The sequence below is a fragment of the Halichoerus grypus genome, chromosome 10, assembly GCF_964656455.1.
Source record: "Halichoerus grypus chromosome 10, mHalGry1.hap1.1, whole genome shotgun sequence".
Taxonomy (NCBI): Eukaryota; Metazoa; Chordata; class Mammalia; order Carnivora; family Phocidae; genus Halichoerus; species Halichoerus grypus.
Window position 1 is genome coordinate 124,013,511 of NC_135721.1, and position 26,015 is coordinate 124,039,525.

At 54.4% G+C, this 26,015-nt stretch overlaps 2 protein-coding genes across 5 annotated transcripts; one reads left to right on the plus strand and one right to left on the minus strand.

The window, feature by feature from the left end:
- Positions 1-1,592: 1,592 nt before the first annotated feature.
- On the minus strand, positions 1,593-13,704 carry MATN4 (matrilin 4). Of its 3 annotated transcripts, none has more exons than XM_036114565.2 (11): positions 13,469-13,704; positions 11,126-11,239; positions 9,854-10,423; positions 9,007-9,129; positions 7,110-7,232; positions 6,896-7,018; positions 6,680-6,802; positions 4,984-5,397; positions 4,723-4,875; positions 2,043-2,150; positions 1,593-1,949 (listed from the first exon to the last, which is right to left on the minus strand). In XM_036114565.2, exons 2-11 carry the CDS (start codon positions 11,202-11,204, stop codon positions 1,891-1,893), a joined length of 1,875 nt encoding a protein of 624 aa, XP_035970458.1. In that variant the 5' UTR covers positions 11,205-11,239; positions 13,469-13,704; the 3' UTR covers positions 1,593-1,890. The 3 variants fall into 3 exon arrangements, with proteins under 3 accessions (XP_035970458.1, XP_035970459.1, XP_035970460.1); XM_036114566.2 differs by lacking the exon at positions 13,469-13,704 and adding an exon at positions 11,560-11,711; XM_036114567.2 differs by lacking the exon at positions 13,469-13,704 and adding an exon at positions 11,353-11,522.
- Positions 11,877-23,856, plus strand: RBPJL (recombination signal binding protein for immunoglobulin kappa J region like). 2 transcript variants are annotated; one of them, XM_078057246.1, is made up of 12 exons: positions 11,877-12,207; positions 13,437-13,545; positions 14,794-14,919; positions 16,070-16,140; positions 16,311-16,426; positions 16,686-16,860; positions 18,695-18,832; positions 19,201-19,310; positions 19,571-19,723; positions 20,432-20,587; positions 20,708-20,851; positions 20,900-23,856. In XM_078057246.1, the coding sequence occupies exons 1-12, from the start codon at positions 12,186-12,188 to the stop codon at positions 21,281-21,283; spliced, it is 1,704 nt and encodes a 567-aa protein (XP_077913372.1). In that variant the 5' UTR covers positions 11,877-12,185; the 3' UTR covers positions 21,284-23,856. The 2 variants fall into 2 exon arrangements, with proteins under 2 accessions (XP_077913372.1, XP_035970462.1); XM_036114569.2 differs by having other exon boundaries at positions 20,708-20,811.
- Positions 23,857-26,015: the final 2,159 nt, after the last annotated feature.

Below are 26,015 nucleotides of genomic sequence, written 5' to 3' on the forward strand. Positions count from 1 at the left end.
TACCCGCCCCCCTCCCCCACCATGGGCTTTTCTCAATTCTGTTTCTCCCTCTTCAAGCCTAGCAAGGTGCCAGGCGCAGACGTGCTTCAGAGGTCTGCTCTGAGGTCAGGCTGTGGGGTTTCAGACCCGTGTGTAGGCACAATAACGCCCCCCCCCCCCCCCCCCCCCGCCAAAGAGGTCCATGTTCTAATCTCTGGAACATGTGAATATATCACCTTATGTGGCAAAGGGATTTTGCAGCTGTGATGAAGTCAGAGATTGAGATGGGGAGATTAGCGTGGATTATCTCGGTCAGCCCAGTATAATCACAAGCGTCCTTGTAAAATGGAGACAGGAAGGTCAGAGTCACAGAAGGAGGTGTGACGCCAGAAGGAGAGGTGGAGGTGACACCAGGCCACAAACCAAGGAAATTGGGTAGCCTCTAGGAGCTGGAAAAGGCAAGAAAACAGAAGCTTTCGGAAGAAGTGCAGCCCTGCCAGCCCCTTTTCTTAGACTTCTGACCTCCAGAACTATAAGGTAATGAATGTGTGTCGTGTAAAGCCACTGAATTTGTGACAATTTGTCCCAGCAGCCCTAGGAAACTAATATACCCTGGTTCCGCTTCTTACTGGTTCTGTGACCTTGGGACACTTACTTAACCTCTCTATGCCTCAGTTTCCTCCCTGTAAAATGGGGATGAGAAAGGCGATAATTCCTACCTCATAAGGTTATCTGAGGATAAAATGAAAACACCTGCAAACCACTTGGAGTAACGCCCAAGACAAAATACGTTAACTATTATTATAAGATTAATAGCTACCATTCATTGAGGGCCTAATAAGTACCAGGCACAGGTCAGATGCCTTGGAATAACTTTCTCCATTCTCACCATCACACTTGGGGGTAACAGTTTCAATCCCCATTTTACAGATAAGGAAACAAATCCAGAGTAATTGGCCAAAATCTGGAGAAACAGTATTTTAATCTTAGCAATTTCTTACATGCACTTGGGCTCTTTCCTGATAGAGGGTTGGCTTTTGCTTTTGTTTTTGTTTTTGTTTTTGTTTTGGGGGGTGCGGGGGATAAAGAGGGTGGGTCACAGCCTGAGCGGCAGCGCTGGCCACAAATCCTGGCCTCCTCTTCTTCCTTCGTAGCGCAGGAGGGAGATAAAATCCAAGCGACACTCACCTATCCGCCCCCACCCCGTCCATTTAGGGGTTCATGACTGTCTCTCGCTTCCTCATCAACTCCCCGTCCCAGTTCTAGCAGCTTTTCAGCCCGATCTGGGGGGCACCACGAGATAGGCACGGCCAGAGAGCGAAGCGCTCCATCCGCTGGGGATGGAGGGGCGCAGTCTTGCTCAAACCCGGAGGGTTCGCGCTGAGCCCCCTCCCTTCCCGCAGCCCGCATAAGGAGCCGTCTGTTCACGGCTGAATAAACAAGGGGGGAAAGCAGCGCCCGGCCCCTGCCCCCCAGCCCCCCAGCCCGACCCCCGCACAATGCGCCTTTCTCCGAGGAGCCGCCGTCCGGGCGCCGCCGGACCCACCGGCGTCTGGCCTCCCCTCCCCCTGGCGGCACAGCAAGACCCACAAACCGACCCCGTGGAAACCAAAAAAAAGAAAAGAAAACTTTTTTTTAAGAAAAAGAAAACAAAAAGGAAATCCAACAAAGAACTGAGCGCAGCACGCAGCGAGGGCGTGCGGACCTAGCGCGCCCCTCGGTCCCCCGCAGTCCGGCTTCTGGTCCAGGCGAGGCCAGCTCGAGCGCAGCGCTGGGGGCCCGCCAGCGCCCCCTCCCCGACAGCCCAAGTCCTCGGGGCCCCGGAGCTGCCCGGCCCCGGCGCCCCGACGGCGCCCCGAGGGCACAGTCCGCGGGGCCGCGCCCCTGCCCGGCTCCCGGCCCTGGCGGCCCTCACTTCTGGGTGGCCAGCTGGTTCTCCAGATCCTCCAGGCGCGCCGTCAGCTGGGCCAGTGAGCGGTTAAGGAAGCCGCTGGGGGTCTCGGGAGTTCCTACACCCTGCCCCCCGCAGCCCGGGGCCCCGGGCCCCGGGGCCCAAAGGATATGGTTCTGCGTCAGCCTCTCGAGCGCCCCCAGCGTGCGGCCCTGGAACTCCACGAGGCTTTCGCATTCGCACGGGCTCCGAAGCTCTGTACCTGGGCCGATGCCCTCCTCTGCCAGCCGGGCGCAGAGAGTCAGGGGAATGAGAATCTGCAGCAGGGCGAGCCGGCCCTGGCAAGGCCCCCCGCCCCCCCACCCGCCTGTGGCTGAGTATATGGGCTTCGCATTCAAACAGACCTGGGATGAATACCAGCTAGGTAGCTGTGAGATACTGCAAAACTCACTCAACCTTTCTAAGCCTGAGTTTCCTTGTCTGTAAAAACGGATACAGTGAGAAAAGCTATTCATTGGGTAGTGCTGAGGATTCTATGGGGTGTGTGAGTGTGTGTGTGTGTGTGTACACATCTTAGAAGAGTATTTCTCAAACCTTAGTGCTCACTGGCATCACCAGATCTTGTTAAAATATAGATTCTGATTCTGAACGGTGAAGGAGCTGAGACTCCACATTCCTAATAAGCTACCAAGTGATGCTGACGCTGCTGGTCTGTGGACCAGACTTTGAGAAGCAAGGGTCCAAATGACAGCAGCACTCTCCAAATGAGACTTCAGGCAGTGATGGCAATATTCTGTTTCTGGTCTGCCCAGTGCCAAACACACAAGCCACATGCAGCTATTTAATATTTGAAATGTGGCTAATGCGATTAAAGAACTAAAATTTTTAACTTTTTAAAAGTGGGCACATGTACCTTATTAGAGAGGGAAGATCTAGTGTACTACCTAGCTCAAGTGTACACTTTATTGTGTATTTCAATTAGACCAGGAATTCTCAAAGTGTGGTCCCTGGACCAGCACCATCACTATCACTTAGGAAGTTATTAGAAATGCAAATTATCAGACTCAAGCTCAGACCTAGTGAATCAGAAACTCTGGGGCTGGAGCCCAGCAAATGGTGTTTTAACAAATCCTCTGGGTGAATCTGATGCACACTGATGTTTAAAAACCACTGGTACAAACAAACAAAAAACCACTGATCCAAGTCTACCTCCACACACATTCTAGCATTTCTGAAATCAAAATATGTGCCTTACAATTAAATTCAGCACCTATTTTTTCTTAGCAGTAAATAATAATGGATAGTCTTACAATGGATGGTATCTTAGATTCACCAAAATTTTGTAAATGTGTGCCCTTTTTCATATAACAGCACAATACCTGGTGCTTGACCTTCACAAAGAGTTGCTCTTACAATTTAAGAGTGATTTCTTAGTCTCGTTGGACCCTTAGCAAATTGCTGTATGATATGTCATCAATGGTCTTGATAACAGTCCTACAAAGACTCCTAACTTCACAGCTGGGGAAACCAAGGGCCAGAGAAAGGGAAAGTTCTGCCCAAGGTCATAGAGCTGATTGGTGAAGAGCCTCAACCACAGAGCCCAGATTTCTCTAGGAATTTTAGAGCTGGAAGCAAGCTTGGGCAGCCAGCACCCTCCCCTGTGACAGAAGAGGGAAGTTATGGTAAGGGTGGAGGTTAAGTGACTTGCCCAAAGTCACACTTCAGGGGACATAAGAGTCAGGACAGGAAGGGCCCTGACAGAGCAGCGAATCCAGTGCCCCCGTAATATCCTAGCTAATTATTAGAGTTAGCCTAGAGAGAGAGGGGGAGAGGGAGAGAGGTAGGTAGGTGTGTATGTGTATGTATGTATCCTGTGTGTAGATACACACATGTATACACACACATATATATTTTAAAACTATTTTTTTAAAACTATAGATTCTCTGGGCCAGCCCTGCTCTACTGAACCTAGCTCTGGAGGGCCTGGTAATGTGAAAGAGTCACATCTCTGGCCTGGGTTAGAGTCTAAAGACTGCGGTGAAAATTACCCCCGAGAAGTTCCCTATATGACCTATAAAGTACAGCACACAGGCTCAACAGCCCACTTCTCCTTCACAGATAGAGTTGGTCCCTTTTTCTTCAACTGAGCACCAGATGAAGTGGATGGATTGAATTTATGGGTGATATTGTAAAAAAAAAATACATGTTGGGGCGCCTGGGTGGCTCAGTCGTTAAGCGTCTGCCTTCGGCTCAGGTCATGGTCCCAGGGTCCTGGGATCGAGCCCCATGTCGGGCTCCCTGCTCAGCGGGAAGCCTGCTTCTCCCTCTCCCTCTGCCCCTGCTTGTGTTCCCTCTCTCAATATCTCTCTCTCTGTCAAATAAATAAATAAAAAATATTTAAAAAAAAATACATGTCTGCATACTTGGAACACTCTCAGTCCTGCCACTTTGCCAGGTCTGTGTAGTTGAATTCCAACACGTTAAAGGAATATGTGATGTAACTCTGCTAGCAAGGAGTTTGGCATGCCTTTGAAAAAGTTCCTCCAATTACTGTGAACACCCACTAATTTGAGGGGCAGGTAGCCAGCCCGGTCTAGTGCTTAACTTTGACGTTCTTGGGAATCACCCCAGGGTCTTGTTAAAGTACAGAATCTGATTCATTCCGTCTGGAGAGCTCTGGAAATGCTTGCAGTTCTAACAAGCCTCTGCTGCTGGTCCACGGACCACACTTTGAGTAACAAGGCTCTGTGCAGTGAGTCCAACCCCTGGCTATAACTCTACCAAGGGGATAGGGTTGGATAGAAGGGGGAAAGCTCGGCGGCTGGGCACTGAGCGAAGTCAGATGCGCTCACCCGGGCAGATGCTGCCTCTGAGGTTCTCCAGCAGGTGCGTCATGGTGCCAAAGTCAGGGGAGTAGGACACATGCAGCTCCGCGGGCTCGGAGGCGATCTGGCGCAGCTCCTCCTCCACCGCCTTGCCCACGCCCACGGCGTACATGACGATGCCTACAAGGCGGAGGGGGGGGGGGACACAGGGGGCGCCCCAGACCTCAGTTAAGACCCCCTCCGGCGTCCAACCCAACCCCAGGCCGGTGCGTCCCGCGCCAAGCCCACCTTCCTCCTTGGCGCGCGCGGCCCACACCGAGATGTCATCCTGGGAGCGGCCGTCGGTGAAGACCAGGCCCACGCGAGGCACGTTGAGGGCGCGGGGCCGTGCGCCTTGCGCCTCGGAGAAGCTGTGCTCCACCATGTGGCGCAGCGCCAGCCCTGTCATGGTACCGCGCTCCATGTATTCCACGGCCAGGACCGCCTGCTTGACCTCGGCCGCCGTGCCATAGCGGCCCAGCGGGAACTCGGTGCGCACGCGGCTCGAGAACTGCACCAGCCCCACGCGCGTGCCCTCGGGGGACACGTCCAGGAAATCCACGATCTGGTTCACAAAGCGCTTCACCAGCTCGAAATTCTGCGGGCGCACGCTCTTGGAGCCATCAACGAGCAGAACCAGGTCCACGTGGCCTTCCCGGCACCCTGCGTAGTGAGGAGAGCTTCGAGTGGGCGCCAGATCCTGGCCTGGCAGCAACCATCTCCCCACCGGGTCATTCACATCTATTACGTAACGGGTACCGTGTGTGTAGTGCTTCCTGTGCCAGGCACTGTACTAGATAATAATAGTAATAGTAATAAATTAATAAAACTTTATGACAATAATAAATTTATCAACAATAATATATATTGAAAAAGTATATGTTGCTAATATATAAACAGTCACAATAATAAATAAAAACAAAAACATTATTATTTGACAGCTTACCATGTGCCAGGTCCTGGGCTAGGTGCTTCATATATTTTTTCTCAATCCTCCCAATAATCTTGGGTATTATCCCCAGTTCATATAACCTTCGGTTCTGAAGCATAAGGTAATTTGCTCCAGACTCCACAGCTAGCAGTGGCCAAGCAGGATTTGAAGCCAGGTCTGTCTGACCCCAAAACCCATGCTCCTGAATCACTCTACAATGTTACCTCCCCTGTTCTGAATCAGGGACTTCGCTAGGCCCTGAAGGGGGTTCAACAATAAATGAACATAACCCTGATCCTAAGGAAATCAGGACAGAACAGAGCAGTCAGACATGCCCTATGCTGCAGCCAAGGAAAGTGCTCGAATAGAGGGCCACGTAGGGAGCCCCAAGGTAGGAATAATTCACTCTTCCTGAAGTAGGCGAGGAAGGTTACATGGAGGTGGCAACATTTGATTTGTTCCTCGAGCATGAGCAGGTGTGCTAGGAGACCTGCTGACGGGGTTGGCTGAGATAAGGTGAGGCAGTGATTTCAAAATTTTGACCACACCCCACAGTAACAGTAATAATACAAAATGACACACTTGAATTTTGAATTTCATGAAACAATACTTACTCTTTCCACATGCAATAAGTTCTATTTTCTCCTTTTTAAAAAAAAAAAAAACTAATTTGATTTCATTATCCACTAATGTGGCTGCACCCACCATCTGAAAAACTCAGGGGTAAAGCATCTGAGCTCAGGGGTAAGCACAGGCGAGCCCAGAAGACTCTCAAGGGAGGGAGAAATAGGATCAAATGTGTACTTTTGATACTAACCTTGGCAGCAGGGTGGAGGATTAAGGGGAAAGAGATGGAGGCAGGACACGGCATGCCCTCCACTCCCCACCCCACCATCACCAACACACACACATTCACAGCGTACCCTTGGGCCACAGCAAGGGCAGAATCGAGGATGCTCAGAGTGCGGGCAGTGGGGCAGGGCCAGACAGAACACCCTCCCAGCCATCACTCACGGTTGCAGCTCTTGCCATCTGCTTGGAGTTGCTGGCCCTCGGGGCACAGGCAGCGGTAAGAGAGGCCCTCACTCACACACTGGAACTCACATCCATGGTCTACACCATTGCAAAGGTCCCGGGCTTCAAGGAGAGACAAGTCAGGATGAGTCAGGGTGGACTCCCCCAGCCAAGATCCCTTGCCCCTCTGCACAAATACAAGAGACCCCTCCTTACCCTCGCAGCTCTTCCCATCGGGCAGCAAGTCGTGGCCCTCTCTGCAGTGGCACCGTGGCCCAGCAAATGTGCTAACACACTCATGCTGGCAGCTGTGGTTCCCAAAGCTGCAGTGGTCAATGGCTGGTGGGAAGGAAGAGAGAGAGCAAAGGTGTCGCTTCTGATTGGAGCCATCAGGGACCTCAGTCCAGGATGCTAGCGGTAGGGTGCTCACCCCTGCAGCTTCTCTGGTCCTGCTGGAGTACAAAGCCAGCTCGGCAGCGACAGAAATAGGAGCCTGGGGAGCTGACGCAGTGGTGCTCACAGCCATGGGTCCCTCGAGTGCACAGGTCAAGGGCTGAGGAAGAGGTGAGGTCAGCATATGCCCTGGGTGGGGCTGCACTTCTCAGCCCCAACAGAACAGTCATCTGAGGAGCTTTTTAAAAACACCTATGCCTGGGCCCCAACCCCCCAAGATCCTGACTGGGTGACCCAGGCATCTCTGATTTCTACAAGCACAGGCCTCCTTCTTAGTGGGCCAGGTGGCTCTCCCGACTCAAGGCCCAGCTGCATCCCAATGTGCCCGTTACTAAGCCAGGCATGAGAACAAGAATCGACAATTGTAGAAGACAGGTCCCCTGCCCTCAAGATGCTCACTGACTTATGGAGGAGAACCAGGCTCTGCCACTACCTACTGAGCCTCCGTTTACCCATCTGCAAAATGGGAATATAATGGAAGAGTGCATCTGCAAAATGGGAATATAATGGAAGAGTGCAATTGCTATTTACAGCTTCCTTCTAAGGAGGGAACTATCGCCTGCTGAGTATCTTGATGGTGTAGATGTGCAAAGACAGCCCAGAGCTGGAAAATAGGGACTGGGGAGATGCAGATTGCCTTGCACGAAAAAAGTGAGAATTTGGGGTTCCTAGAGAAGAGATGGGAGTGGAGAGAGGAAGCGCAAGAGACATAGTGTGAGCATGAGTACCTGTGTGCGCTGAGGTTGCCAGTGAAAAATCACTTGTAATGGGGTGACAGGGCTTTGGGATCAGGGTATCTAATACGAAATTATTAATAGTAGGTGTTTCTTTTGTGTATGTATGTTTGACTTCACTTAGATGTAATGCACACCTCTGGCCACCCCCATCTTTAGTAAAATGGACATATTCATGACTTACATATAAACACACACATGCCCTTGTGTGCATAAGTGTGCAAACCAAGGAAGAGGCTGATTTATATGCATAGAACAAGAACAGCATGTGCGGGTTGAGAAATTGGACCCATAAAATGAATTCAGCAGAAGCTCAGAGTGAGAGGTGACCATAGAATGCAAGCACTTGGGGAATTCCCGGAGATGTTGGGGAAAGATTCAAATGTTCAGAGGTCATCATATGAGGCTTCAAGCCAGTCTTTTCTAAGTTCTAGAAATAAGAAGACCCCAGCTGACATCTGCATTATTGGGAACACGTGACTTATTTTTCCCAGTTGTCGTGAGATTGAGAGATGATGTATGGAAAGCTTCAAGTGCGTTGTCCAATACTAAATCAGCGCTCCGAGAAAGGTAGCTGCCTCATGATCAAAGGAGTGGACACACAGTCACAGGAAAAAGCAAATCCCAATTGCATACGGGAGGCATAGTGTGCCATAGCTTTTCAGGAGACAAAATGAAGAACCAGGACTCGAAGCATTTGCAGAGAGAAGCAGCAAGGGCAGTCCAGAAAGAGCTGAGATGCAGGAGCAGAAATGAGCAATGTATATAGAGGGGTGGGGAGGGGTATGGAGACCCTAACTGAAGACCCCAACAGTGAGTGTCTAAGTAACAGAAACAGTAAGAAGATATGCACGCGAGAATTCATAAACAAGTTTGGGAGGCATATTGTAGCCAGGTAGGAGGCAAGCCTGAAATAAGAGAGACAATGATGAAGAAAGCACACTTAACCTTAGGAGTCAAGATTTCACCAAGGAATTGTTTGGCTTCAGGCAATACCTTCCCTTTCTTAGACCCATAAAGTAAGGGCGCTGAACTTTTACTTCCAAAAGCCCTTCCAGACTCATTGGTCTGATGCTGGGGCAATGGGGAGCCACAGAAGACTCAGGAGCAGTGAGACTGCAGGGCAGGGGCAGCTCTCACCCAAACAGCTCTTGTTATCTGCAGCTAGCTGGTAGCCAGGGTTGCAGGCACAGTGGAACGTGCCTGGGGCGCTGACACATTGGTGCTGGCAGCCGTGTCCCCCCTCAGTACACAGGTCCTTTCCTGAGGACACACAACAGTAGAATCAGCGAGGGACAGATGGGCAGAACCCTCCAACAAGAAAATGCTGGGTGGGGTCAGAGGCAGGCACCAAGCTCGAAGACAGCTTTAGAGGGGACAAGCCTCATTTGAGAGGGCCAATCCAGATGGGAGGGCTTAGGGAAAGAATAGGGCCTGAGTAGCTCCTATGAATAGGCTCAGAAGGGGTCACCGGGCTAGATGCGTCAATGGGATAGGGCGGGAATGCACAGGGGTAAGGTAGAGGAGGTGGAGAGGTACTAAATCAAGGTGGGGGAAATCAAGGTGTGTCTAGAACAGACCTGCAGCATTGTGGGAGGAACTAAAATGAGGGTGGGCGGGGCCATGCCCATGTGGGCGGGACATGACCCTTTCGGGTGGGCCGTTGCTCTCAGCTTTGAAAGGCGGTGTTTTTTGTGTCGAGGGGCGATTTTGGAGTTTGACCTTAGGCCTGTGGTAAACCACAACAGCTCATCCGGGTGAGCAGGCACGCTAAATGTTGCTTCTTGTGGGCGAAGCCTAAGCAAAAGTGGGCAGAGCTGGAATTTGACCCAGCCTGAGGTAGCCCCGCGCCGCTCCACCATCTGGCGGGCGGGGCTGGCGCTAGAGTGGGCGGCGCCTCCCGGGACCGGATGTTGTTTACGTGGTGGGAAGGGGCGTCTAAGCGGCTGCGGGGTCCGCGCCTCGCTCCAGCGCTCCCCGAACTCACCACACAGCCGGCCCTGGAACTGCAGGCCAAACTCCTGGATAAGATCGAAGGACTCAACGAGGAAGACGTGCTCGTCCAACGGGGGAGACGCCATGGCGCGCAGGGAGCCCACGTCGGCGCGCTGCACCCCCACTGCGTAGATCTCGATGCCGCGGGCGCGCGCCTGCGCCGCCACCTCAGCCACGCGATCCTGGGGCCGCCCGTCGGTCACGATGACAGCGATGCGCGGCACGCGCGCCTCCGGGGGGCGCGCGCCCTCGGCCACACTGAAGGCCACGTTCATGGCGTACTGGATTGCCAGCCCCGTCATGGTGCCTTGAGCTAGCGGCACCAGCGCGCGGATGGCGCGCTCCATATCCTCGCGGCGCGAGAAGGCGCCCAGCGGGAAGACGCTTTGCACTTGACTCGAGTACTGGATCACGCCGACGCGCGTGGCATCGGGCCCCACGTCCAGGCCGCGGAGGAGGCCCACCAGGAACTGCCGCATGGTCTCGAACTCAAAGGGGCGCACGCTGCGCGAGCTGTCAATCACGAACACCAAATCCAGGGGCCCCGACCGACACCTGGGACCTTCGAGGAGATCAGGAAGGACTTTCCTAGGTCTGCAAAACCTCATCTTGGAGGAGATCCCCAGGGAAACCCAGGGCGAAATAGTGCTATCCCGGCGTTAACAGCGCCTAGCACAGAATTAACCTAACAAATGCGAGTTAGATATATTCACTCATCCAGCATTTGTTAAGGGCCTGGGCCAGATTTCTCCCAATTCTCTATCAGCTCTTAGGGCTATTCTGAGGAGGTATTCTCCAATTCGGGAGTGGACGAAGGGATGTGGCAAACTCAAATGTCTATAGGGGACCAGGCAGGCAACATAAATGAGTGAACTGGTTGGATTAGGCTGGCGGACACCCGTAACCCTCCTCCAGCCAAATGCTGCCATGCAGCCATGTGGACCCCAAGTTAACAGATCTTTGGATTTTTCAAGAGAAGTCCCAAATCGGGAATTGTATGTGAAGTCTCCTGATTTTTCAATTAACTTTTTAAAATTAAACACCAAATGGGCGGTTTTGCTTGAGCCCAACTTTGTCACCTCTAAGCCACATCCTACAGATAAGGAAACTGAGTCCCAGAGAGGGGAAGCTGTGAAGTAGAACCCCGCCCCTTTATGATTTCAGAGCCTTTGCTTTTTCTCTCCCCAGCAGACCTAGCTGGCTGCAGACGGAGAACCAGCTTTTGCTCCCTTCCCCCTGTTGGTGAGGGCTGAGCCCCACTCACCTGCAAACTGGAGCTGGGTTTCCCAGGGCTGAAGAAGAAACAGCAACATGGGCAGTGGCGAGCAAAGAAGCCCCCTCATGGCGCTTGGGTGGCAGGGAACGGAAGTGTCGGATCCTGGAGGGTGCAAGGAAAAAAGCAAAGCAATAATATTTACGGAACTCTTATTCTGGGTGATGGGCACTTGGAGGGGGAGAAGGATCATGGATTTATTTTACTAATCTCTCTACCTTTGTGTATGTTTGAAGTTTGTCATAATAAAAAAAGTACTGCATTACAGTGCTGGGAAATACAAGGAATTCTACTTTGCAGAATTGCAGAATAAAAAATAAATAGAAAGTAGATTTTAAAAATATAACATTTAAAAAGAAAAAGGCCCCCTAAAAGAAAACAAAAACAAAAATAAATGAAAAAGAAAAAAATGCCTTTCTAAATACCGAGCACAGTGTTAAATGCTTTTCATGCATTCGGACATTTAATCCTCTCGGCAATTCTCGCCACGGTACAGTCCTATGCTTAAGTGGTTCCAAAGATCCGTTCCACGCGCTCTCCTCCTGGGAGAACGTCTGCAGACGAAAGCCAGCCATTCCCCACCTCGACCCCCTCCTCTCCTCACACAAGGCGCTTCTATGTGGCTGTCGTTCCAACACACGCACGCGCGCGCACACACGCACGCACACACTCAGACATGCACCGCCCAGCCTCAGGCCGCCAGGAGAGACGCGCCCTTTCACGGGGCTGGGGGGTTGGGGACCCGCAGCACGTAGGCCAAAACCCACCACGCAAGTTTGGCACCTCTGTTTCCCTCCTGCTCTCAGGAGAGGCCGCCAGGGGGCGTCTTCCTGGGACTGGCTGCGTTGGTTGGGTGGCCGTGGGAAGCCCACATCTGCCTAGCAGGTGCCCCTGCCCAGAGCAAACAGTGGCCGGGAGCCCGGAGGCCTTGGAGATAAGCCCGGGGCAGGATATATCCCGCACGAGGGCCGAGGAGCAGGGGCGCACAGGGTTCCGGGGACAGCTGCATTGGATGCGCCCGGAGGGCGGTGAGTGAGGCCCGAGTGCGGCCATGGACCCTATAGGGGCAACAGGTGAGCGCTCACTCTTCCACTGCCCTTGGCGACGCCCCTTGATAATCCCAAAGGATTCCCGTGTACAGATGGGAAAATTGAGGCCCAAGAAGGCTGCCCGCCGAGCTGCAAAGGAAACTGCGACTAGAACCTGGGACTCCTGGCTCCCCTTCTCCCCTCTGGGCTGCCTGGCTGCCTAGCAACCTGGCGCCTAGGAGTCACTAAACCTCTTTTCCTTACATTCACTCCCACTGCTCTGTACCCCGCTCCACCCCCGCCCCATGCTGAAGCTGCCTTAGCCGTTTTTCTGTTGCTTGTTTCTTGGCAGAGGGGACCAGCTGCCTTAACCCAACCGCAGCCCTTCTACCCCCCTCCCCCAATTCCGTGAATGGGCCTATTCTGAGCAAGGTCGGCTGCCTGCAGCTCCCTCACTCCAGGCGGCCTTTCCGATCCTCTCCGCCCGCCCTCGCCTTTCAGGCCTGGTAGAAGAACAAAAATCCCTCTGGCAGGGCCCGTGGTGGGAGGTTGAGTAAGCCAGATGTGTCAGCTGCCGCTGGAAACCGGAGGGTGCAGAATGCCTTCCCTAGCTTGGGCCATAGCCAGGGCCAGCACCTCTGGGGAGCATGGGGGTCAGGACAATGGGGCCTTTGCCACCTCCTGTTCTTTCCCACCTGCAGAAGCCTCTGGGCCCCCAAATCTTGATTAGGATTCCCCCTTATCCTGCTCTCGGCCTGAGCCCACGTCTCGCCTGGCACGCACCGCCACCGCGGGATTCCTAGAGAGTCAAAATAGAGACTGCCTCAAAGTCCATCACCTTCCCAACCCTCTCGTTCCACGCAGGGAGAAATAAGGTCCAGAGACTAGTGTCTTGCCCAAGGTCACACGGCAACGTGGTGACAGGTCTGACACTAGAGCCCCGAGCTCCTCTGAGGGGTTAATCCTAAAGTTAGGAAGATTCGGAAATGCCTGAGGGTGGGGAGACTGGGCTCGAAAGGCAGGAGAGGTTTGTGAATAACTCAAGAGTTCGCTGAAGAATAAACACCGTGGGGACGTTCTTGGCGGTTCCTCGAGGGAGGAGATTAAGGGAGAAGTCCCCCTCCCCGTGGTGGCCTTGTTGGTGGGGGCTCAACTTGGAAAGGACCCCACAGAAGTGAAGAAGGCCGCTGCAAGTCATATGGGGACACCGTCAGGGGCACAGCCGCGGTTAAATACGGTCGCCCGGGCTGGCTTGACGCCTGATCCCCCCGCAGACCCCTCAGCGCCCCCAGGCCCTTTGACTCACCTGAGCCTGCCGGACAGCTCGGAGGCGCGGCCGCAGAGCGGAGCCGACGGGCAGAGCCTCCCGGGCAATTGGACCAGGTAACGGCGCAGGCAGCGTGCCCGAGGTGGGGACGGCCAGACGGCTGGAGCGAGCAGAGGCGGCGGCCGCATTTAACCCGGGGCTGGCGGTGGGGAGGGGGAGCGCGGGCTGCGACCCCTCCCACCGGCAGGGAGCGATCCCCTTTCCTCCGAGGGCTGGGGCGGGGCCAGCGCGGCGCCCCTGCTCCTGCCACCCCGGGAGCCCGCGGCGCGAGCTGCGGGGCCGGAATTCGGCTCCCAGCGGGAGGCTGGGCGGCTCCGCTCTCCGCTGCCGGAATGCGTCGGAAGCCTCCGAGGCCCTTCCCGGAGTAGAGCCCCAAGGGGCGGAGCGGGGCCTGGCTCCTGCCGCCGGCTGCCTGGCCCCGCTTCCGAGGGCGCGGACGGGGTGCTGCCCTCCGCTGCCCCCTCCGGGAGTGAGGAGAGGCCCGGGACTCTGGTCCTGCGCGAAGGGTGAAGGGTTCAGAAGAGCAGCCGCAGGGTTCATGGCTCCCCGGGCCCCACGTGGTGGTCCCTCAAATCTCTGCCCTCGCGGACTCCTCCACCCGATCTCTCCGCGATTGCTCAAGTCTTGGGCCCACCCACCACCCTCGCTCCTCAAAACTCCCAGGCCGCTGGGCTCTGACTGGCCCCGTCCCTGGATTGTGGAGGCCCTGTAATCAAGGGAAGGAACGCTGCGACAGGAACGGGGCCCTTCTCTTGGGAGAAAGGGGGTTAGGAGGATAGCTTTGACCCCCAAAGGGCTCAAATGTTCCCCCTGGGTTCTGGGGACACGGTTTGGGGGGTGCTTCCATGTTTCCAGGCTTCTGAGGGCAGGCAAGAGAGCACTCTGGGCCAGGGGGTCCAGCAAAACTCTTCTCCCCAGCATCAAGAGGTCACTGGGGTGCGCCCCCTCAAAATGCAAGGAAACCATGCAGCCTCACATAGCCTCCATCCCAAGGCCGGCACAAGTGTGGCCTTTGTGCCCCTGGCACATGGGGCATGGCGCCAGGCCTGCGGAGTGGCGCCTGGGTGGTCCTGGTGGGCTCCGTGCAGGCCTCATTGAGTACCTGGCAGCCTAAATATTTAACCCATGACTTACACCCAAATCCCCTCTCTTGCCTAACGCTTCCCCTCCCTGACCCCGAGTGGGGCAGAACTACATTAGCCCCTCCCCCCTATGCATTTCATTCAACCTGCTTGTTGGGCTCCATGCCACCTCTCCCCTTAACGATCACTGCTGTCCAGCCGCCGGCCCGCCGCCACTCCCAGGTCCGCCCCAGAGCGGGTCCCGGTGCTGAGGGAAGGCGTGCGGCAGTGCCTCCAGCAAGGGTGTGAGCAGACAGTGCGGATCCTGCACGCCAAGGTGGCCCAGAAGTCCTACGGAAATGAGAAGCGGTGAGTGCCAAGCCCTTCCAAGCGGCCACCTTCCACTCTATGCTTGCCTCCCAGTTCGGTGCCTTTGAGAACCCTGGGGAGGGCTCAGGGCTCAACTCTCGGCCAATCAGGAGCCTTCTTCCTCAGCCCCCACCAGCCCCCACTTTGGAACCTCCCTGTGAATCTACAGTCCCCACTCACTCACTCATCCACCCATTCATTCCTTCTTTCATTCAACAACTACTTAGTGGGTGTTTATCAGGTGCCAGGCTCTCTGGACAGTGCTGGGCCCTGGGCATACAGCTCCAGAAAAATACAGCCCCTGCTCTCAAGGCATCTTCACTGTAGTGGGGAAGAGACAGACCACAAAGTCCCCTCAGTGAACAAGATCCTTCCAGATCGAGAGAAGAGCTAGAAGAGTGATAGAACAGCATAATGTAGCAGAAACTGAAGTGGGGGCACGTTAGCTAGAAAGGTCACTATGGTGGACAGGCCTTTTAAGGAGGTGACATCTGAACTGAAAGAGAAGCCAGACAGGAGAAAATCCAGGAAAGGTGTGTTCCAATTAGAAAGAAAAGAAAATGCACACACCTTGAGGCTGTACCAGCTTGGCCTGTCCTGGTACAAAAGAAGTCAGAGGGGCTGAAATTAGGAAAGGAGAGGGACGTTGCAGGGAATAAAGTCGGAGAGGTAAAGCAGGGGCTGCATCAGGTGAGGACTTCGGATTTAAACCACCGAAGGATTTTAGGAAGACAAGTAACATGATCGACTCGTGCTTTTTAAAGAAAGAAGAGAGTGTGACTGCTTCGTGCAAAGCAGGTTGGGTGGGGGGCGGGGTGGAAGCAGAGAGAGCCGTGGGAAGGCTGATGCTGTGGTCCAGGCAAAAGTGATGGCAGTTGGGATTAAGGTGGAGGTAGTGAGACCCGTGGATTCTGGATGTGTTTTGAATGTGGAGGAGACAGGACTGATTAATGGGTTGAGTGAAAGCAATGATAAAAGAAGGTTCAGATGTTAATGGGGTCCACAGTCATGAAGAAGCCCCGGGAGGGCGGTGGGAAAGGTGGAGGAGCAATCAGGGACTCTGCCCCATTTATGCTGCCTTTGAGATGTCTAGGGAGGGTCAAGTGGAGATGGACGTGCGAGTCCAGCGCTTGCTTGCATGTCTCCGCAGGTTCTTCTGCCCCCCGCCCTGTGTCTACCTCGCAGGTCCCGGCTGGAGGGTGAAGCCAGTGCAGGGCCAAGGTGAGGGCGGACTCCTGGGCTGCCGGGCGCCTCCCTAGGCTGGGGGACCGCACAGTGGGGCCTGGGAGCTGGGCCGGTCGCAGGCGCAGTCTCGCCGCGCCCTCTGGCGGCGAGAACTCAGCTTGTCTGCCGCCTGAGTCCTTCCTGAGCCCGCTCGCGTCCCTTTCCAGCCCACCAGGCAGGGGAAACCGGGCCCACGGTCTGCGGTTACATGGGACTGGACGGCGCGTCCGGCAGCGCCGCCGAGACGCAAAAGTTGAATTTTGAAGAGCAGCCGGACTCCAGGGTGAGAGCGCACGGGACACGGTCCGATTCTTGCTCCCATCCTTGCCCCTCCCTCGGCGAGGAGGGCTCCTTTGCACACGCCCTCACCCCCGAAGACGCCAAGAGATAGGTAGAGAGGCGGGGGGGACCGGGGTTCTGCCTCGAGGGTGAGCCCGGGAGCTGGGATCGTGCTGCTTCACGTCACGTCTGATGGGGCAGACTTCAAAGACCTGGTGGCGGAGGGCTGGGATGAGACGGCCCCGCGCCCGCGCCCCCCGTAGGAATTCGGTTGCGCCAAGACCCTGTACATCTCGGACGCAGACAAGAGGAAGCACTTCCGGCTGGTGCTGCGGCTGGTGCACCGAGGGGGCCGAGAGCTGGGCACCTTCCACAGCCGCCTCATCAAGGTCATCTCGAAGCCCTCGCAGAAGAAGCAGTCGCTGAAAAACACCGACCGTGAGCCGGGCGGGGCGGGGACGTGCCACCTGGTGTGGAGCTGCGGAACTGGGGAGGGCGGAGGCCTAGACTGGAGGGGTGGGGCCAGAGTGGGAGAGGTGGAGTCTGAGCCGAGAGAGGGGCGGGGTCTGGGGGAGCGGGTGCGGCTGAGGTCCGAGAATGAGAAACTAGGAGAAGCAAGCTCAGAGAGAAAAGGGGACCGACCCCAGACGCTGGGAAAGGGGGCGGGAGGGGGCGTCCAGAGCGGACAAAAATGGCCGGCAGGTGCTGAGCTAAAGACAAATTAAAAGTGACGGAAATTTAGTCAAAAATACCTATTCAGTGCCTGATGTAGGCCTGGCTCTGTGCTGGATGCCGGGTCCCTGTAAAGTAAGGACAAGTGTCTGTTCTGGAGGAACCCACAGCCTAGCAGGGGAGAAAGACACACATCGCTTATCAAAGAGACAGTTTGAAATAAATACTGCCCTGAGTGCCAAGTGACAAATCCCAAGGCTGGGGGCTTTGAGAATGGGGGGTAGGGGGACGGGGCAGGGCCTGAATAACAGTGAGGACACCACCACTACCCCGGCAGGGAGGTGGAGGAAGACCTAGGGGAAGGTGGAGCTTTCCTGGCCGACATGAACAAGAATCATCCTATTTGATGTTCATCAGGTCCCTCTGAAGTGGGTACTATCATTGTTCTTACGTCAGGGATGAGGAAAATGAGGTCTGGAACATTCACCCATTCATTTAATGAACTATTGGGGCCTATCACCATCCAGATGACTTGGCTAAGATTGCCCAGCTAGGAAGAGACCCAGCCAGGATTTGAACTTGAGTCAGCGTGCCTCCAGAGCCCAGGTCCTACCCCTACATCATACTTACCTTCTGTCTGTTGAAAACCCCGTAGAACGTCTCAGACCGAGGCAGTACTCTGTCTGGCCCTTGGCATCAGGTAAGTGCTAGAGTGTGATGGTTAGGAGCGCAGATTCTGAAGCCAGGTGGCCTGAGTTTGAATCCTGACTCGCCAGCCTTGCGATATGGAGCAAGTTGTTCTCTTAAATAGAGATAATATCTGCCCCAGAGCACTGTTGAGAGAATCAAATGAGCTAACACATATGAAGCATTTAAAACAGTACCTGACACACAACAAATGTTAGCTATCATCATTATCCAATGGATGGGAACTTGGACTAAGTATAAATTGACCACCTACAGTATGCCTAGCACTGGGAGGGGAGAGAGGGAGATGACCCAGTGCTTTCTCCCCAGGTGGTCAAAGCTCAGTCAGAAAACAAAACCATGGCTCTGAGTATGTGTGATAAGCTGGAAGAGATCAGTGTCAAGCCCTAGAAATATCACACTGCTGTTTCACACCACATGGTCTTTGCTTATGCAGGCCTTGAGCAACTCCTACCTACTTCCTGCTCCCCAGCTGAGAGTATAACCTCCTCCAGGAAGCCCTCCTTCACCCACCCCTTACCACATCATTTTGAAATTTTATATTTATGCCCCTCCTCTCTGAGAATGTGAACTCCTCCAGAGCAAAACTGGGTCTGATTCACCCTTTGGTGCCCAGTACCCAGCACAGTGCCTGCCCAAAAGTAAGCACTTGGTGAACGTTTGGTAATATTATTTGTTGAACTGAAGGATGCCCGGGCAGCACAAAGGAACCGGCCAAAGTTCAAAAGCAGGACTACAGCAGGTACTAGGTAAATGACCATGAAATAGGCCCAGTGTGTCTAGGCCAGTGAGCATAGGAGGGGACTGACACAGGGGACAGAGGACCAGAAATTGTCTGGCAAGTACAAAGAACCAAGCCAGGCTTGGGTACTGATTTCACCTCCCCTCACAGTGTGCATATCCTCGGGCTCAAAGGTCTCCCTCTTCAACCGCCTGCGCTCCCAGACGGTGTCCACGCGCTACCTCTCTGTGGAGGACGGGGCGTTCGTGGCCAGTGCGCGCCAGTGGGCTGCCTTCACGCTCCACCTGGGTAACCGCAGCTGCGGGCCTGGGGCTGGGCGCTTCGCATGCCTGAGCTCACTTCACCTTCACTGTAACCCCTCGAGAAAAGTCAACTCTGCCCACGGAATTGAGGCTTGCCCAAAAGTCCCAGTGAGTCTGTGACTCATCCAAGCCATTCTGGCTCCGATGTCCAGCCCTCTCCCCTCATCTCAAACCCCACCCCAGGAGCAAACATCTTCAAGGATGGCCACAGATGACCCCTCCGTGCATGCTGACCCTACCCACAAGACCCATGTGCGATGTGGGCTGGAGCCAGAAGCAAGGAGGGCAGGGCTGGGGGCAGAAGCTTGGAACCCCTGAAACCTTCCTTCCTTCCCTTCCCTCTTTTCATGCCAGCTGATGAACACTGTTCCCAGGGGGACTTCCCGCCTCGAGAGGGCTACGTCCGCTATGGCTCCCTAGTGCGACTTGTCTGCACGGTCACAGGCGTCACGCTACCTCCAATGGTATGAGAAGGGAGGGCATACCTGGGGGCGATCCCCAAAGATTCATGCGGAAGGTATGACCCACAAGGGCAGGGCAGTCATAAAGACACCTGTTCTCACTCTGGATACTTAGTGCTTTGTGGGGCTGGATGGCGGCAAAGTGTGGACGGTGGGGGGTGGGGGGAGGAGAACCTGCCAGTGCTCACATGGCTATTGGATAGTAGAAAGCTAGCTGGGGGGGGGGGGCAGCCTCTGGCTGCCCTGCACCACTTCTGTTGTAGATCATCCGCAAAGTAGCCAAGCAGTGCGCGCTCCTCGACGTGGATGAGCCCATCTCCCAACTGCACAAGTGTGCATTCCAGTTTCCTGGTGATCCTCCCGGAGGGGTTGGCACTTACTTATGCCTGGCTACAGACAAGGTGGTGCAATTCCAGGTGAGGGGTAGAGAGTATTGGCACCAAGCGTCCTAGAAAGCCAGAACACAGAGAACCATAGATCATAAGATCATCATCATCATCATCATAATGACTCTTGCTTACTGAGCAATACTGCCTCTCAGGGAATGTTAGAATCGTAGACTATCAGGACAGAATCTGAGAATGAAGATGATTGAGCTGTGCTCCTTCCCAAAGAATATTAGAGTCATAGAATGTTTGGAGATAAGATTATAGAATGAAAATAAAAATAGCAATAAGTAATAGTATCGAGTATTATTGTGCAAAGAGCATTAGAATCATAAAATGTTAAGCCATAGAATTATAGAATGTGGAAAATTATTATTATTATTAAGCAGTACAACTCCCAAAAGAATATTGTCAGAGAATGTTGAGATAAAACCCCAATGTGTAGAAAATAACATTATCATTGAGCAATATTCCCTCCCAAAGAATTTAAAACTGTAGAGTAGAATTGCACAATGTTAAAAAAAAAAAAAAGGATTCTAGAATCCTAAGAAAATAGACCTTTAGAAACCAACTAGTTCAGCGAACCTATTTACCTCTGGGAACGGGAGGGTCTTGTCCAAGCTCGCACGCAGGGCAGGTAAAGCTCGGAGCTTAGGACTGGACCCTGGAATGCAGAGGCTCAGGCACTATGCTGGCTCCCCCATATTGGTGGCCACCATCCCCTGGGTCTCCTCCCAGGCCTCCCCCTGCCCCAAGGAGGCAAACAGGGCGCTGCTCAACGACAGCTCTTGCTGGACCATCATCGGCACTGAGTCGGTGGAGTTCTCCTTCAGCACCAGCCTGGCGTGGACCCGGGAGCCAGTCACTCCGGTGCCCCTCATCAGCACCCTGGAGGTGAAATCTGGGCACAGGCGGGCGCTGGCGGGCGGGGATCTGACTGCGGGCGTGGTGTAGGGGCTGGCGAGGGAGAGCAGGAGGCTCTCGGCCACGGCACCCACTCCCTCCCTCCCCCAGCTGAGCGGTGGGGGCGACGTGGCCACGCTGGAACTCCACGGTGAGAACTTCCACGCGGGGCTCAAGGTGTGGTTCGGGGACGTGGAGGCCGAAACCATGTACAGGTATAGGGGGCACCTCCCTTGGGCCGCGGGGACCGGGCGGGTGCGCGTCATCGGCATCGCTGCAGCCCTAACCTCGGTGCCACCCCAGGAGCCCGCGGTCCCTGGTGTGCGTGGCGCCCGACATAGCCGCCTTCGGCAGCGACTGGCGCTGGCTGCGCACACCCATCACTGTGCCCGTGAGCCTGGTGCGCGCCGATGGCCTCTTCTACCCCAGCGCCTTCTCCTTCACCTACACCCCGGAGTACAGTGTGCGGCCCGGGCCCCCGGGCGCCCCCGAGCCCGCTGCCGATGCCGACGCGCTCCTCGAGAGCATCCACCACGAGTTCACACGCACCAACTTCCACCTCTTCATCCAGACTTAGGTCCGCGCATTCCTGGCCCGGGCCGGTTTTCTGGGTCCCAGGCCCTACCCCCCGCCCCTTGGCTGCCAGGTGAAGCCCAAAGCCTGGGTGGGAGGAAGCTCTCGCCATAGAAACCATCACTCACATCTTTATACATCCAAGAAGACCCAGCCTGAGTGATGCTATGATGTCTGTGTCCAGACACCGGTGTGGATCTCCCTGTGTTTGTCCAGCTCTCTTTAAATCAAGCAATCTTCCTCTCTCTCCTGCAGTAACTTTGCACATCTCCCTACTGTGTGCCTCCAACTTTGTTTCTCTGTGTTTCTCCTTGTCTCACTAGGATTTCACACACTCTTAGGTGTCAAGTCTAGAGTGTTTACCCTCCGTGCAGTTGTGTCTCCTCTTGAAGAGAAGACACCTAGTGTCACACACCCAGGCATGGAGCCCAGGCTCCTGAGACATGCCCTGGAGCATTGTGTCCTACATGGAACTCTAGATTTGCCCTGCAGTGCCAACTACCTAGAGCACCAAGTCCTGCCTAAAGCACGGGCTCTTACCTGGAGCATCAGGTGCCGCGTGGATCACTAGGTACTGCCTGGAGCGCTGGGTTCCATTTGGAGCAGTAGGTCACTCCTAGAGCACCGGGTCTCACCTGGAGCACTGGGCTCCCCCAGCCCACCAAATCCCACCTGGCGCAGGTGCTTGCTGGAGCACCAGGTCCGATCCGGAACACTGGATCCCACGGGAAGCACCGAGTCCCTCCTGGAGCGTGAGGGTCCTGCCCTGAAGTACTGGCTTCCATCCTGGAACACAAAGACCTGCCCCTCCTCGTACTCGCAATGGCTGTACCAGGCGCAGTACCCTCACCCGTGCTGGCTCTCCGGCCTACGGCTTTGGTGCCTGCGACCGTGGTCAGGTCTTGCCATCTTAACTTGCCCCCCAGGCACTTCTCTGCAGGCTCAGCAGGATGCAATCCTGCAGATCAGGGATTCCTCTATGCCAAGGCAGTCTGATCTGCATGACCCAACTCTCCAAGGAGGGGGGTGCTCAGTGTACTCCCCCCATCACACACACACAGAGGAAGGGACCACAAGTCCGATGGAACAGAGAGCCTACCTTTTTGACACTTTCCAGAGAAGGAATGGCGTTCAGAAGCAGCTAGCATCCCTGAGCTCCTGTCCCTGCCCCAGGGCCCACCTGTTGGCTCTGGGGATGAGTTACCCTCCTAGCTATCCCCCCAATCCAAGCAAAGATGCTCCCCAGGCCCAGGGACAAACACGGGATACAAAACACAGGACAACTCTGGGCAGAACTGCTGGGATCAGCTGGGCGATAAGCCGGCTGAGAGAGGAGCTGCTCTGCATGGGGCCCGGGGACCGAATCCCAGTCCATCCTGATCAACCCGGCCCTCCCCTGTCATGTCTGTGCTTTACAGGGAAGTAGAAAAACCAGGCAGGGTCCTGGCTCAGGTGGTTGGAACCGAGGATATAGATATACCATGGGTGCTGGAGACCTGTACCAGTCCCCGTGGTGCCCCTTGGGGAGAACTGATCTGAAATGCGGGTTCAGGGCTCTCACCCTTCTCGGCCCTTCCTTGAATTCTGAGCAAGGGCCAGAAATTTCCCGAGGAGAGGAGGTGACCTTTGCTCTTTAAACTTCCCAAAGTCATCGGGAAGCTCCGTCATCTGCCACCAGGCTGATACCCACTATGGCAGGGAAGGAGAAGCTTGTTGAAGGGCCCTCGTGGCCCCTGAGAACGCGTCCCGGCCCAGGAATGTACGGAACAAGTTGAACGGGAAACAGCCCGACTCGAGTGCCCGCCCCACGAGAGTTTGCTCTCACGGCCCCGTGATGCTGTTGAAGCAGGAAGCCACTTGCGGGAGACTGAGTTTCACAGCACACCACACAGGGTGTTGGGGCACGAGGGCCCATTCAGCGCTGCCCTCAAGGACTTCCTCTGCCACTTGACAAGGCAGGAGTCCTGGAAGCCAAGATCCGGGGTTGGCCTGAGAGCCCAGGCCCAGCTGTGCAGCTTTGTCTTCCTTGGCACTCCCCTCGGGGCACCGTAGGGCCCTTGGTCCCACGTGTGCACCCATGTGGACGTCTGTGACCTCACAGCTCCAGCCCTGGCCTGTCTTCTGCGTTCCAGCTGCTGTTCTGTGCTTGGAGGTCCTCCTAGCCCTGACCCTGAATCCCTCTGACATCCAGTCCCCTCCTTGTCCACCCCTCACAGCAACGCACCCTCTATCTACCCCCCTCACACCTCCCCAACACAGAGGCCTAAGCACTCCATCTCTCCATCTTGCCTTCTGCACTAGAATAGCCTTCCTTCTTTCCTCTCCCTCCACCTACTGCCTTGTTCTCCAAATCCAGCTCAAATGTCTCCTCTTCCAAGATTTCCCCAGGGGAGGACCAGCTAGCTACCCATCTTATGGGGCCCAGTGCAAAACGAAAATGTATGGGGAAAAAACGAAGAAGAAGAAAATGAAAATGTATGGCACCTTGTTAAAAAATTATTAAGAATTTCAAGACAGTGACACCAGGGCATAAAATCAAGGCAGGACCTTCTAAGTATGGGGCCCTGAGTGACTGCACAATTCACATGCCCTGGCCCCACCCCATGTTCCCCGAGCACTTCACTGGGACCATGTCACCACCCACCCTCTATCAAAGAGCTTTATGTACGTGTCAGTTGTCCCCTCTAGACCGTGAGCTCATGGGGAAAGAGGCTCATGGCTGTGTCCTAGAGGGCGCATTAGCATACCTTGAACTTTGAGTGGGGCTCAATAAATACCATATGCCACACATTGCATTGGCAATTTGGATATTTGCAAGTGCAAAGTGAAACCAGCAGGTGGCACTGTTTCCCGCCCAAGAGTTAAGTTTTCATTTATTTCTCGTTCAAGAACTGTTAGGGTCTTAAAAGATAATCTTAACATTTTCACACTGTCGGGATCAGAACAGGGCTGAGAGTCCTTGCTGTAGTCCGTTTTACAGACGAGGAAACAGGCTCGGAGAGAAGGCCCATGAAGCTCCGAGAACAGACTGATGGCAGAGCCTAATTTAAATGCTATACTCCGGATGCTAAATCTGGGACTCTCAGGTTCTCAGAGTGAGAATAAAGTCAAAATCTCGGTTCTAAAATCTCCTAGCTTACCAGCTCTTCTGTTGCCTGAGGTTCCACCATGAACAAGCTAGCCTACAGGCTTAAGCATTGACCTTTGGGTTTCTCTCTCTTTTGTTTCTTAACCCTAAGAGAAACTGTTAAAACTGCAGTGTGGGTAGAATTCTCTGACACCTTCCTCCCTGGGGAAGACTGTAGACTACTGAGGGCACAGACCGTGAAGACAGCAAGGGAGGGAGGAAACAGCTTTAAGGGGAATGAAACCAATAAGATAATAACCACTAAGTTCTGCAAGAGTAATCCCTGACCATACTCACCAAGAAAAGGCCCACCAGGCAGGCTTGGCTCTCTTCCCGACCCCAGGGGACAAAGGCAGGCGGGGAAGTAGGCAAATAATGCTTTCAGGGGCAGAAATGGTAAACACCTGCTGGGGCTGGCTGCTGACCCCAGAGGCAGGCACAGCTCTAGGGGAAGGCAGAGCCTTGTGACCAAGTTCTTTATGGATTCTCTTTGATTATAGAGTGCTGAAGTGGAGGCCACTCTGCAGAGCTCATCCCCAAGCCCCCATCTGGTTCTAAACCTCCTCCTCTCCGCCGCAACCCTGGCTGGTATGTGAAAGTGGGCCATCAGCGCCTCATCCTGGCGAGGGGTGTCCTGGGCTTGGCTGATTTTGTCCTGGAATCTATCTATCTATCTATCCCCTTCTCCTCACACTGATCACTCGTATGTATTTTCAGAGGGATCACCTTAAAACCAAGGAACACAGAGGGGCCCCTGAGTGGCTCAGTCGTTAAGCATCTGCCTTCGGCTCGGGTCATGATCCCAGGGTCCTGGGATCGAGCCCCAGATCAGGCTCCCTGCTTGGCGGGAAGCCTGCTTCTCCCTCTCCCACTCCCCCTCCCACTCCCCCTGCTTGTGTTCCCTCTCTCACTGTGTCTCTCTCTATCAAAATAAATAAATAAAATATCAAAAAAAAAAAAAAAAAACACCAAGGAACACAGAGCAAACGGTGGCTTTTCAGACAACAGCCATCTTGGAGGCAAAGTCGTATGTTGAAGCCGGGCAGGTTTGGCAAGTTCAAGTCGCTTAACCTCTCTGTGCCTCAGTACCCCCTTCTGTAAAAAGGGTAGTATTTGTTTCACAAGACCTCACGAGGAAGAAAAGAACCAATATATGTAAAGCACTTTCAACAGGGCCTGGCCCACTGTCACCACTTTATAAGGGACCCTTGCTGTCATTGTCATTACTCCAGAAGTACGTTTAGAGGTGATCCAGACCTTGCGCTCCCCCCAACCCCCATTTCACAGATGGGGAAAGTGATGGTCCAGAGGAGGCAAGTGACCTTCCTGTGTTAGTTTTCTTTGTTGTGTAACAAACTACCACAAACGTAGCAGGTTAAAATAACACCTGTCTATTGTCCCACAGTTTCCGTGGATTGGGAGTCCAAGCACAGCTTAGCTAGGTCTTCGGTTAAGGGTCTCCCAAGGCCATAATCAAGGTGCGAGCCAGGACTGACAGGGCAGTCTGTCTGAGGCAAAGGGTCCTATTCCAAGCTCACAGTTGTTGGCAAAATTCATGTCCTTGTAGCTATAGAACTCATGGAAGCTCAAGGCCAACAGGAGAGCATGTCTCTTACCGGGACGGTTCCAGACCCTCTTATTCGTGCTTTCAAATGATTAAGGTTGGCCCACCCAGGGTAATCTCCCTTTTTACTAACTCAAAAATCAACTAATTTGGGA

What these genes read in the sequence shown, in the direction of transcription:
- RBPJL (XM_078057246.1), top strand. Translation starts at nt 12,186, where the DNA reads ATGGACCCTATAGGGGCAACAG. An exon ending in GGACCCTATAGGGGCAACAG is followed by an intron (nt 12,208 to 13,436) that starts GTGAGCGCTCAC and finishes ATCCCCCCGCAG; the next exon opens with ACCCCTCAGCGCCCCCAGGC. An exon ending in GAAGCCAGTGCAGGGCCAAG is followed by an intron (nt 16,141 to 16,310) that starts GTGAGGGCGGAC and finishes GTCCCTTTCCAG; the next exon opens with CCCACCAGGCAGGGGAAACC.
- MATN4 (XM_036114565.2), bottom strand. Translation starts at nt 11,204, where the DNA reads ATGAGGGGGCTTCTTTGCTCGCCACTGCCCATGTTGCTGTTTCTTCTT. An exon ending in AACCCAGCTCCAGTTTGCAG is followed by an intron (nt 10,424 to 11,125) that starts GTGAGTGGGGCT and finishes ATCTCCTCGAAG; the next exon opens with GTCCCAGGTGTCGGTCGGGG. An exon ending in AGATAACAAGAGCTGTTTGG is followed by an intron (nt 7,233 to 9,006) that starts GTGAGAGCTGCC and finishes CCTCTTCCTCAG; the next exon opens with CCCTTGACCTGTGCACTCGA.